Below are 12,428 nucleotides of genomic sequence, written 5' to 3'. Positions count from 1 at the left end.
TTTGTGTGCGTGTGCGCACAGAGAGAGAGAGAGAGAGAGAGAGAGAGAGAGAGAGAGAGAGAGATGCGTAATTTATTAATTAACTCGCGAAATTTTTTCATTTCGCTGGTAACAAAAGTTCCATAGACCGAACATCACCATTTTTCGTCTTTTCTGAGGAATCAATGATCAAGAATGCTCCTAAGGTATCTGTACAATTCATTAGACTCATCGGCACGGATAATGTCACAGGAGAGAGTAACAAAAGTTCCATAGACCGAACATCACCATTTTATGTCTTTTCTGAAGAATCAATGATCAAGAATGCTCCTAAAGTATCTGTACAATTGGTTAGACTCATCGGCACGGATAATGTCATAGGAGAGTACAAAAGAATGGAAGCTACTGTAAAAGTACCAAGATCCTCTCCAAAAAAGTGTTTTTCTCGGATGACAGTTGACGTTAATTAGAGCGTTTGAAGTGTAATCAAATGGTGCTAAAAAATTCTTGCTTGATGTGGATTCACCAAGAACCTTAGGAGTCCAAACAAGCATCGACATCGCAGGTGGTAGCGCATGTACGTGAAGTATTGATGCGCAAACTCTCCTCTTTACCTTTTCTAAGCTGCAACACACAAAGCCTCATCTGGCTGGCATCCTCCCGACTCAGCTTGAACTTTCACCTTTCTAAGCATCTCGTGTATGAAAAACGTATGCGTGTGGCTTATGTCACCGGCCACGAAATCATGAATGACTCCATTGACCTCAACCCAACTTCGGCCAGGTGCTGGCTTCTTCGTGCCTGTGTCAATCATTTTCTGCCTGATATTGTTCGCGTCCATCCATCTTTTAGCAGTCCTATATGTTTCCAACAAAAGCAAAAGATAGCCCGCAGAGCCGTCAGGGTTGAGCTCAACTTCTAGTCTCTGAGCCACAACAGAGGCGATCTCGGGATTCTTATGAATCCTGCAACCACCAAGCAGGGCACCCCACACAGCTTCATTCGGTTTCATGGGCATGGTTTCTATGAGCCGACAGGCTTCCTCCAAGTTTCCAGCACGACTCAAGAGGTCGACCATACAGCCATAATGCTCGATTCTCGGTTTGATTCCCCAACTTGCACTCATGCTTTTGAAAATATGGCGGCCCTCATCAACATACCCGGCATGGCTGCAAGCAGTCAGAGCCCCAATATAAGTTAGCTCGTCAGGTTGTGCTTCTGGTTCTCCTATGCTTAGCATCATATGGAATATCCCAAGAGCTTCATCCGCAAGCCCCTGCTTTGCAAATCCTATGATCATGGTCGTCCAAGAAGCCGTGCTTCTCCTTGGCATCTTCCTGAACACCTCGTAGGCATCATCGATAGAACCGCAGCTAGCATACATGTGTATAATCGCATTGTTCAGAGTGACCGACAGTTGCTGATTTTTAGCACATATTTTCTCGAAAACATAGGAATGGATCCACCGGCCAAGTTTCAAATTTCCCAACTCCGAACAAGCCGACAGTGCAGCTACCAGAGCCACCTGGTCTAACTCCACCCGAAGTCTCCGCATCTCATTAAACACACTCAGCGCTTGTCTACACATTCCATTCCGAGCATACCCAGCAACCATTATTGTCCAAGAGACGACATTCGTCCCGCGCATCTCGTCAAACAGTTTCCTCGCGCCACCCATGTCTCTCCGTCTAACATACCCGGCAAGCAATGAATTCCAACATACGAGATTCCTCTCGCCCATATCGTCGAACGCCTTGCACGCGTCCTTCATCCCACTGTCCCCTCCACCCATTGCATACAAATTCACCAAATTCGTCTTCACAAACGGATTCGAGACATACCCATCCCTCAAAACCCTCCCGTGCACCTGCAGTCCTTCTCCGAACAAGCCCGACCTCACGCAAGCGCTCAAGAGATGGGAATACGTGTAACCATCGGGCTCGGCGTCCCCGCGCACCATCCGATTGAAACACTCGACCGATCCTCGCGGCGCCGGGCTTCGCCCGTGTCCCCGGATCATCTGGTTCCATACGGAAGTGCTCGAGTTCCGGGCGCCTTGGAAGGCCTTCGAAGCGTCCGCGAAGAGGCCGCAACCGACGTAGCGAGCGAGCAACTGGACGAGAACGAAATTGCTGCTGGTGTAGCCGTTGACGACGATCTGGGCGTGGATCTGAGGGAGGCCCCTCGAGGCGCCGCAGCTCCGGAGCAGAGAGAAGAGGTGTTGCTGCAGCGCTCTCGAAGTTCTTGGGTACGCGGGAAACGCTGCTTCAGCGAACATTTAAAATGGAATCCGCTCGAGCTCGCCTGGCTTTCATGGAGATCCATGAGCATGGGGGAGAGCCGGAGAGACGAGAAAAGGAACGAGACGTGATTTTCCGCAAAACCATAACACCTTCTTTCATTTTCTGGTGGGCCGCGATAGGGGTCTCGTGGGTCTCAAAGGCCCGCAGTGCGAGGCCCAAGTTTAGCCCATCATGTATTGGGCCTCACACTATGGACCAGGCCCAATGCGCGGCGAAACGAGAGCGTCAGATTCAAAGAGAGGGAATTGGACACAAACATAAAAATTCCTCCAACCCCGCAAAAACCCACTCTCTCGAAAAATCAATTCAAAGCAATACTCTCCTCTCTCTCTCTCTCTCTCTCTCTCAAAAAAAAAAAAAAAAAAATCAATTCAAAGCTTAACAATTTGTGCCCAAACATTTGCTTTAACAATGAAAATATTTATCTTTTATTCAATTTTATAAGCGATATAAACTATCATTTTGTAAAAACATTTTGCTTAAAAAATTAATTGATAGTAGCACTGAATGATACGTGTTTTTTTCTTGGTACAACAACCAAAAAAAAGAAATGAATTGGGTGTTGACAATCCAATCTGCAATATTATTCTGAGTTCTAGAGCAATGGACTAAGCGAAGGTTGGGTTAAAAAGTGAAGACCCCGAGGCACAACGTGATTCACCTTGTCGAGTAGATCCATCATGTTAGAGATATGATCGAGTGGAAAACTTTACCGAATCACCTGTTAGAGATATGCCCTAAAGAGATTATGTAATAGTTACATGTTAGGGATTTCAATTGTATTTTCAATTTCCTATTTAATTAAAGGCAAAGACGTATTTATTCACTTGTCAAATTATTTACTTATATAAATAAATTCCATAAGATCAATTGTGGCTGGATCTATTCTTGAGACGTTGAGAATATATGTTATGGGATTCACGGTTAGACTGAATATTTAAACTGTTCCCGATCGATGGATCATTGAATGGATATTAATGATCCCGTTGAAACCGGTGCGTTCTTAACTTCACCATTAAGTATTGGATACTTAAGGGAATGACGAATCACAAGTCATTGGGTATTGCGATACTCGAGTTAGAACACAAGTGCTTGTACCGCACAAGTTCACCGAACGTGGCACACATTGAACGATTAGCAACATGGAAGCTTTTAACGTGATCAATCAATGTCTAATTGTTCATGTTTTAGTCTTGTGTAAATAATCCTTAGACCCGAGGCACGGTGTTGAGTTGTACGTTGGATGGCTATGGTTCACCAGTGCGCATATTGGCGGTTCGTTGATTCGTCTCTATACTTGATGGTCATAGTTCATGCACATACGAAGTCACACGTGTGCGCAAAATGGAATCTACCTCCTCGTTACATGCAAGGTATGACATCCTATGTAATCTAGTTACGACAATGCATTGAAATCATTGGCGAGGGTTGTAACTAAGAATGAAATGTTCATGTCTTGTATAAATGCATGTCGATTAGATTTGTGCATATTATCGAATTAGTGACTTGACAAATATTCCATGGTCTTTGTTTGATCGGGATATAGTAAGACAGGGGGATTGAATTATACCGTAGTCAAAGTTGAGAGGTTCATTATGTTCTTAAAAAATTCACATTGTATGGGTAGCCATGACATATTACTAGATGTCACTCATGACTTGTGGGACCTAGAGGTTAATCGGGACAATTAATTCTCTTGAAAGTACTAACGTGGTATTGCATGTCTTATCGCCAATTCAGTGATGAACCTAGGGATATCACACACCTTAACCAATACATGACGACATTAAACGGAAAGATGATATTACAAATATGTTTGCAATCACGACTATCGAATTAGTCGGACTAAAATTAGATTAAATGAGATTTAATTTAATTTAATTTAATTTTCGGTCATTGACGTACGTGCATATAATGACATACACGTATTGTTCGGACACATATTGATGTGCCCAATTTGCGCACATAAGGGTGGTGTACCTTTTGTTTTTATAGTAATAACAATTGTTATTATTATTTGTAAAAAAAATAAAAATAAAACAAAAGGGTAATGCACTACGTGGTCAGCAAGTAGTTGCTCACCACATAATGCTCTATGCTCTACGTGGTCAGCAAGTAGTTGCTCACCACACGGTCAACAACCACTTGCTCAGCAACTACTTGCTGACCGCTTGTGCAGTGCACGATCAATCGTGCACAACAAAAATGCACAACGCACGCGATCAGCAACCAACATGATCGTGCGCGAAATTTTAAGAGTTCGGAGAATTGATTCCACAATTTTGTTAGCACAATTTAAGTAGTGACTCTCGCAAGTTCGTTCTTCCGTTCAACGTCGTGATTTGTGGTGTGTTTGAAGTAGAGGTTCGACATTTGTGGGGCTCGAACAAAGAACATCCGAACCAACTCGTTTTCAAGCACGTTACGAGAGATAATCTTTAAACCCTCTTAATCAATATATGATTTTCGATTGAAACGCACGAACTACGCCTCCGGAGATACGTGTATAGGTTTTTATTTATTTCCGCTGCGTATTTTATATATTTTATTTGCCTATGCATGTTACGTGTATCCCAACATCCCCTACCCTTTTTGAGAAAATCTTACAGCAATTTGGGATTGATAACTGGATGGAATATCCAAGACACGGGGTTGTGTCCCGGTTCTAAATAATAGAAGGTTACGTTTGGTCGTATGAATTTCTAGTCAAGATAGGATGGAATACAATAGGATACGAAATTTGAAAATTTTGTCATATCTCATCCATTGTTTGGCGAATCACAATAATAAAGTCATATATGTTCATATCATATATATATATATATGCATATGTATATATGCACAAAATATATAGTATAAACTAGAAAGAAACTAAAATTTATAAATACATATACAAATAAATTAAAGAATTATTATAATTCAATTATAATTCATATTTAATTATTTTTTTGAGAAGTTTGTTATTTGAGAAAAAAATAGTTTTTATAGCACGAACATAAGAAATCTTATCCACCTTCATCCCACCTCCCCCATTGGATAATTTTATCTCAGTCTATATCCCATTTATATCCCACTTTATCCGGTCGTAGGAGGAAGCCAAACACACGATAGGATAAATGATTTTTATCCCGACTACCAAACGCACTCGAAGGGTTTACACTCTTGCTATTCAAACCTGACGTGGGCCTAAAGGCCCATGTGGTTCGGCCCAATCGTGGGCCTCACGCTACGGCCCAATAAGCAGTGAAAGGGAGCTTCGGATTCGGAAGAGAGGGAAACGATTTCAACTTCTCTCGCCATGAAAGTCCAAATCTCGATCTAACCAAAAAGAAAAAAGTCCAAAGCTTGCACTGGAAGTTAAGCCGAAACGCCTCTTTCTGTCTCACTCTCTCCCTCCCTCTCTGCAACGGAAAGCAGTATAAAATAGTACCAGCAGAGGGAATCGTGAAGCAGCACGACCGCTCGGCATTTTCCGGGAAACCCTGCGACTGCGTCCGAGGATCCTTCCGCTTTCTTCCAACCGGTCCGAGCGCAGGAGGTTCAGGTAAGGAAAGGAATGATTCTCCGATTCTCTCTCCCTGTTCCTGTAGTTCTCTCTGTCCGCACGACAAGCAACGTCCGTCGCACTCTCATTTCCTCATTGCTCCTTTTTTTCCACCCCCCACCCCCTTCGGGAAAAACCTTAGATCCGTAACTCGCCTGCTCGGTCGATTCGCGATCCGAGAAAAAAAGGGGAGAAAACTCACCGGAGAAACCGAGCGAGTTACGAAACGCGTTCGCCAGTCCCGTCTGTAGCTCCGCCGGTGTTTAGCTCTCTCGGAGCACGCATTTCGTGTTCGATTTGAATAAGGGATGGTTTCTGAATCTTGCCGCGAAACTTTCAATTTGTTACAATGCGGTGCTGAACTTTGGTATCACGTGTTACGTGATTCTAGATATTTAATTTATTCAACGTGATACTTGCATTAGTGAATTTAATATTAATGTAATTCTTAAATTATATAAAAATATTTAAAAGTTCATAAATTACTTTGAATGATGTTAGATCAAAATTTAGAGATTATATTAAATAAATTAAAAGTTCGTGAATCAATTGGGTCATTTTTCTAATCAAAATATGTCCATCATGACGTCTAACTCCCCATATTTTTTTCTTATCGCGGAACGAGGTTGCTTTTGTCGTGCCGGTACAGTATCGGAAATTCTGGCCAACGATGAAAACTTTTTCTTTCTGGTGGGCACACAATATTATTCCAGTTCAATTATCTCGATTTCCTCTTAATTGTGGTGTTTAACGGGTCAGATCGTGATTACAACGGACATCAAATGGAAAATGATGATAAACTACTCTCTTAATCGACCAACGGGCATATGCCAACAAGGTTCCCAAAACATTTCGTCACGTTACTGCACTGTTGGGGGAAAGGTGAAAATGTACGACATAAGTCATTTGTTACCCCCACATCGGCCCAAACGGAAACTACACGGTCAAAGCTCCCCCTTGGTCAAACGAACATCCCCCCGTTCGAGGGGGATCCGATTCTCTGCGTCCGATCTGAACGGTGCTCAGCGGGGTACCGTCGAATCCTGGACGTCGAAACGATCTGCCCGGTCGCGCAAGGCACTCCCGAGAGGATAAACCCCCAACGGGGAGGCGTGTCCCACCGGTAAACGGTAACACCGCGCACAACCAATCCCCGAAGCAACCCCGTACTCCTCACCCGCACGCGATCCCAGCCCTCCTTCCCTCCATAAGTACCCAACGAATGCGCGCTTCCTTCCTTCGTCAGTCTCTAACCTCAGAACGATAAACCTTTGCAAGAACCACTCTAAAACCCTCCATTTTTCTCTCTCTGTGTACGATTCAGATCGGAGCTTTGGATCGATGAGTCCGACCGCCGACGACGCCCGATCGGAGATCGCGTTCTTCGACGTGGAGACCACCGTGCCGACCCGGTCCGGGCAGCGGTTCGCGATCCTCGAGTTCGGGTCCATCCTGGTGTGCCCGAGGAAGCTGGTGGAGCTCGACAACTACTCCACCCTTGTCCAGCCCTCCGATCTCTCCCTCATCTCGTCGCTCTCCGTCCGCTGCAACGGCATCTCCCACGACGCCGTCCTTTCCGCCCCCACCTTCGCGGAGATCGCGGACAAGGTCTACGACATCCTCCACGGTGAGCGCGAGCTTCTTTGTTTTTCCTGTCGCCGTTGTGCGTGATGATGGAAATGCGGGGGGTGTTGGAGATGTTGTGTTGTGGTTTGGGCTTGGTCCCGTTCTGGGTTTTTTTTCTGACGTTGTGCTGGGGGGGTTTTGTGTTGATAGGAAGGATATGGGCGGGGCACAACATATTGAAGTTCGATTGTGCTCGAATTAGGGAGGCGTTCGCCGAGATTGGTAGGCCAGCGCCGGAGCCAAAGGGGACAATTGATTCTTTAGCGTTGTTGACTAAAAAGTTTGGAAGAAGAGCTGGTGATATGAAGGTACGCGTTTAAGAATTCGGTGGTTTATGCTCAAGTCTTTTCCTAGACATGGAATGTGTTGTGAGGAGCATGTTTTGTTTGCTTTTTGGGTCATGCTTATGGACTTGTCTTGGTTGTTTTGATAAAACCAAACCCGTCTTCCATCAGTTACTTAAATTATCCAAATGTGGAATTTGCACGTTAGCTATTCCTATAGATAATTGACTATGGATGCAGCTGGGGCTTAAGAGGTTGATAATAGTAACTTGATGCACAGATCGTCTTGTCGACAAAATGTCTTCTGCCATGTACATTGCTTCTAGTCCATTCACATCACAAATATCTAGAATGTTTGGCAGCTATGTCATTCCTTTTTCTCTTTTGGGTGAAATTATCTCTTTCCTTCCTTTCTTGCAATGTATACATAGATTGTGCTTGGTAAAACTTCGAGATGACATAGAAGTTGCATAGGTATCCTGGTTATCACTTCTTTTCCATTTCTCAATTGCTATTATTTCGCTGCAGATGGCCACCTTGGCAACATACTTTGGACTTGGACAGCAAACTCATAGGTAATCCTGCTTGTCTTGAAGGAGTTATTCCACTTCTAGTATCATATCTTCAATTCAATGTTTATCTTTTCTGGCAACATTTTCTCAGGAGTTTGGATGATGTGAGGATGAATCTGGAAGTTGTTAAGTATTGTGCAACAGTTCTATTCTTGGTAAGGCCTTAATCTGTTGAATTCCAATCTCCGATGATTATAACTTCTTTACTCATTGAACTTAAATACAACATCATCTGCATTGCCTGCTGTCAACATCAGCTTTTGGTGATTCTATCTTCCCTGCCGATATTGCCATGCATAGTACCAGACATGAATGCCTTCATAGCAGTTGAGATTTTTGCGACTTTTGTTAAGTGCGTGTGCATCTGGCTCTTTCCATATGAAGCAAACTATTGGTTTTCTCGAGTCCTGCATGTTTATTTTATTTCTTTTGATGCGCTGAAAGAAAGGAGCCAAAATGAAAATCTAGATGACAGGCATCATTTGTGGAAAATTTGTTTTTTGATTTTGTCGATTCATCCTCCCATGTTGCTCCTCTTGAATGATTGACTTGACTTGTTCTATGGGAGCATGAGTTAATAGATCTTCTTACCTGGAATTTCTCTGCAGTCTAGATTAAAGTAATCATGATGCCGTGCTATTGTTGATGTTTTTGGTGTGGTGTAATGCATGTAAAAACAGGCAAAACTGACAAAGATTTGGGTTATGATTTGATTTGTAATCCTTTTTTTCTGCACATAATATTTTGTCACCGTTGCCTCTGTCAATGCATAGGCACCTGCCACTCTAGACTTGTCATTCTCTGAAACGGGTCAAGGGCTAATTGTTATCGCCCCTCATGAAAGATACAGATTTGTCTTTGATCTGGCGGTTGGCATGAGTGATAAGCATATTTATTTGTATACTTTTTCATTGGTTGTGGCACTGACTGAAATCTCAATATCTGCAGGAATCAAGTCTCCCAGACATATTCACAACAAACAGTTGGATTTCCCCTAATGCTACCACAAGAAGTCGTAGTAATGGAAAATTATCAAATGGAGAAAGCTCCGTAAGTTCCTCCACACCTGGTCAAAAGATCGAAGAGGATCGAATACTCTCCCCTGCAAATCAAAGAGTGGGGGAAGCCCACCCGATATTCTCTCTACTGACTACCAATGCAGATGAGGTGGTCGAGCCTGATACAGTTCAGGCAGATGCTTTTAGAATGGATTCCCTGAGCATTGATTTAAGAGCAGATCACCTTCTATCAGATGTTGCTATGGAAGAACAACCTGATAACCAGAATTCTGACATATCTGTTTCCTCACCAGTAGCTGCATCTGAGGGTTGCAGTGGCTACGCCGGGTTCTTAGAGCCTGAAGAAGTATCCATCCCTTCTATTTGTGCATACTTCATCCCTTTCTATAGGGGTAGTCAAAAAATACAGCTTTCGCATAAAGGTGCAATTTTGCAGCTTTGCTGCAATAATTTGAGAGTGCGGTTTGGTGTTAATGACAAGTACCACAATCATGCTGGTCTGCCAAAATTTAGTTTTGTGGTGGATGCGTCTCCAACCTTATGTCAGGTGCTTGATGCCTGTGATAGAATTGCACAGAAGCTATCTATTGATTCTGGTAGCAGCTCTGAGTGGAGGTCCATCGTGAGTAGGAAAAATGGCTTCGTCAACTCTCCGACTATAAGACTGCAGTAAGTTCTCTACTTTTGCTATCCTTCCCTTGGATTGTCACAAGCTTCAGTAACTGTCAAATTCTTTTAGTGCTGAGGACATAGTCCTTGATAAAATTACAAAATCCATGCAAGTTTATTTGGTTGTTTTGGGTTTGTCGGATCTTTTTCCAAGAGCCTTGGGTTTTGGGGGGTGGTGGGGTTGATGAGAAGAGGGGGCTTTCGATCTATTTCTCCTCTCTCTTATACTCACATAGGTGTGAGTGTCCTTGGAAATAGGGACAAGCACTAGTCCTGGTTCAACCTGTGAACCGGCCGGTCTTAGGTGAACCGGGTAGGTTCATGAGTAAAAAACTTGAGAACTGGCCAAGGCCAGTTCAGTCCCTGAGTTAAGTCTCTGGATGGCCTGTTTTACAATCGGTCTACCCAAGCCGAGACTTGTTCCAGGGCAAAATGGCTGGTTAGGTCCTGGGCTGTTTCCAAAGAGTCCTGGTTCCAAATAACCACAATCAGCCTGTACTGTGTAGATTCCAAGTTTTCATTTGGAATCGATCCACCCCTACTTAGATGTGTTAATGCATTGGAGACATATGAAACATATGCATCTGCAATATTAGTTGAGGCTGTTAAAATTCTTATTGAGGACTAAGTTAATTTCTCTCTCTGCCCACAGAATTCCAACTGTTAATGCAGATGTCCCAAGATACGAGACCGAGATATACCGAAAAGAATCTTCCGGCAGTGCAGAGAAACTCATTTTTAGTCAGTGTAATGCTGCTGAGATCAAGCCCTTGCTCAGTACTGGAACCTTAGTGGATGCTTGCTTCTCTTTGGATCACTACGACTATCAACAGAATGCTGGCATCCGGCTAGTGGCAAAGAAGTTGTTTATTCACTCGAACTGATCTAGATCTATACTGATAGATGAATGTTTAACTTATGAGCAGGGGTTTTGTCTGCTTCACAAATTGTATAGTTCAGACTAATCCTAACTGCTGAAGTAGTGTCTGTCGTCTGACTAATTCTTTGCCAATCGTCAGATCTTAGGACGATGTTGAAATATCTTATTGAATTCAAATAAAATGTTTGTGTTAGTTCTTTGACTGGACATATTTTCCCTTAATATCACTGTTTTGTCACTTTTTTTTGTCTATTGGGCATTGACAGATGCGAGCGTGCATGATCTCGACTCGCCCTTTAACTTTGTTTAAACATTATCTATCTAGCGTTGATGCAACTCAGCGCCTTTCATGTTCCCTTGCAAGTTACTTTGTAATTTCCGTGACTGTCTCCCTTTTTGTTTCGTTCCAGTCTAAAAGCTGGTGTCAAAATGGCTTTTTAACCTGTGCATACAGGAATTTTTTCTACCTTCAGCAGTGCTTTGTTTGGGCAGGTAAACAAGACAACCGAAATTCTGTCCTTGGGGTGTTCTGTTTTCTTCTTAGGCGAAGATATAGGTGGTGTCTATGTTCTCTCCCTGGAGACACAAGGAGGCTTTGCAAATCACTCCCTCATGTAATACTAAACAGCCCCTTAGTCAACAACGCAAATATTTGCTGGCAGCGTCTCGAACGGCAATCATGATGCAGCCTATGATGGGTGCTTCCTCTGTATAATGTATGTAGATGCGCTTAAACATCTTCCTATTCCCTTTCTTTTAAGCTCTCGAGATTGTCGGGCTTCAGGCGGGAGCGGCTACACGACCAATCCACTTGGTTGGTCTTCTGCAGAGAACTGAAGGGGTATAGAAGGATAACACGCTATCGATTATGTAAGTCATGTAAGTTGTACGAACACGATTACACTCGAAACTCGCACTTCCCGATCCGGTTAACGTTTTCGAGAGCATTTTCCAAGGTTGTCCCATCCAGTGTATCAATAAGAGCTTGTGTAACAAAACTGAGTTTGGCGCTGATGGAGCTGTCTTTCCCAATTGCGTTGAGCCCGTGCTCGTGATATACACATTCATAAACATGGGTATGCATGTTTCTGCGAAAAGCAACGACGAATGCCGGAGGCGCCACGTGGACTGCGGGATTTCGTCGCCTCTCGAACTTTCCATTTTCGAACAGCGACGGATTGTTCGCTCCCCGTTCATTATATATTTATCTCCAATTTGGCAAATTTTCGACGTTATGTTGCTATTTTATTTTATTTTATTATTTATTTTTTAATTTGGGTCGACAAGGACCCACACCAATTTTTCTTGATTAAAAAAAAATGGAAAATGGAAAAGAACTGGTCGCGGTTGCTTTCCTGTCCGAGAGATCTTACAAGTGGGTGACGTGGCCGCTTCCTCGTCTCTACCGAACTATCTCTTTTGCTGGCCTCGCTTTTTTCTTTGTCCTGTCCACCCTCCACCCTCCACGTCACCCCTTCCTCTATCTTGCTCCCCCGTGGTCACTGCGCACCACGCCTTTCAACTCGATCCCCGCCCTCCGCTTTCGTCTCCC

At 43.5% G+C, this 12,428-nt stretch overlaps 2 protein-coding genes across 4 annotated transcripts; one reads left to right on the top strand and one right to left on the bottom strand.

Moving 5' to 3' along the window:
* Positions 1–261: 261 nt before the first annotated feature.
* Positions 262–2,336, bottom strand: LOC115743830 (pentatricopeptide repeat-containing protein At5g56310-like). The gene has a single exon (XM_048281006.1). The coding sequence runs from the start codon at positions 2,255–2,257 to the stop codon at positions 599–601; it is 1,659 nt and encodes a 552-aa protein (XP_048136963.1). The 5' UTR covers positions 2,258–2,336; the 3' UTR covers positions 262–598.
* Positions 2,337–2,569: 233 nt separating this feature from the next.
* Positions 2,570–11,098, top strand: LOC115743842 (protein NEN1-like). Of its 3 annotated transcripts, none has more exons than XM_048281170.1 (7): positions 2,570–2,629; positions 7,129–7,453; positions 7,603–7,760; positions 8,265–8,311; positions 8,400–8,463; positions 9,257–9,996; positions 10,649–11,098. In XM_048281170.1, exons 2-7 carry the CDS (start codon positions 7,168–7,170, stop codon positions 10,878–10,880), a joined length of 1,527 nt encoding a protein of 508 aa, XP_048137127.1. In that variant the 5' UTR covers positions 2,570–2,629; positions 7,129–7,167; the 3' UTR covers positions 10,881–11,098. The 3 variants fall into 3 exon arrangements, with proteins under 3 accessions (XP_048137127.1, XP_030534698.2, XP_030534705.2); XM_030678838.2 differs by lacking the exon at positions 2,570–2,629 and adding an exon at positions 5,640–5,898 and having other exon boundaries at positions 7,151–7,453; XM_030678845.2 differs by lacking the exon at positions 2,570–2,629 and adding an exon at positions 5,676–5,820 and having other exon boundaries at positions 7,151–7,453.
* Positions 11,099–12,428: the final 1,330 nt, after the last annotated feature.

Source organism: Rhodamnia argentea, chromosome 6, assembly GCF_020921035.1.
Source record: "Rhodamnia argentea isolate NSW1041297 chromosome 6, ASM2092103v1, whole genome shotgun sequence".
Taxonomy (NCBI): Eukaryota; Viridiplantae; Streptophyta; class Magnoliopsida; order Myrtales; family Myrtaceae; genus Rhodamnia; species Rhodamnia argentea.
The sequence above is the reverse complement of the archived record's forward strand: the minus strand, read 5'-3'. Positions and strand labels throughout refer to the sequence as shown.

What these genes read in the sequence shown, in the direction of transcription:
- LOC115743830 (XM_048281006.1), bottom strand. Translation starts at nt 2,257, where the DNA reads ATGTTCGCTGAAGCAGCGTTTCCCGCGTACCCAAGAACTTCGAGAGCG.
- LOC115743842 (XM_048281170.1), top strand. Translation starts at nt 7,168, where the DNA reads ATGAGTCCGACCGCCGACGACGCCCGATCGGAGATCGCGTTCTTCGAC. An exon ending in GTGCAACAGTTCTATTCTTG is followed by an intron (nt 8,464 to 9,256) that starts GTAAGGCCTTAA and finishes CAATATCTGCAG; the next exon opens with GAATCAAGTCTCCCAGACAT. An exon ending in TCTCCGACTATAAGACTGCA is followed by an intron (nt 9,997 to 10,648) that starts GTAAGTTCTCTA and finishes CTCTGCCCACAG; the next exon opens with AATTCCAACTGTTAATGCAG.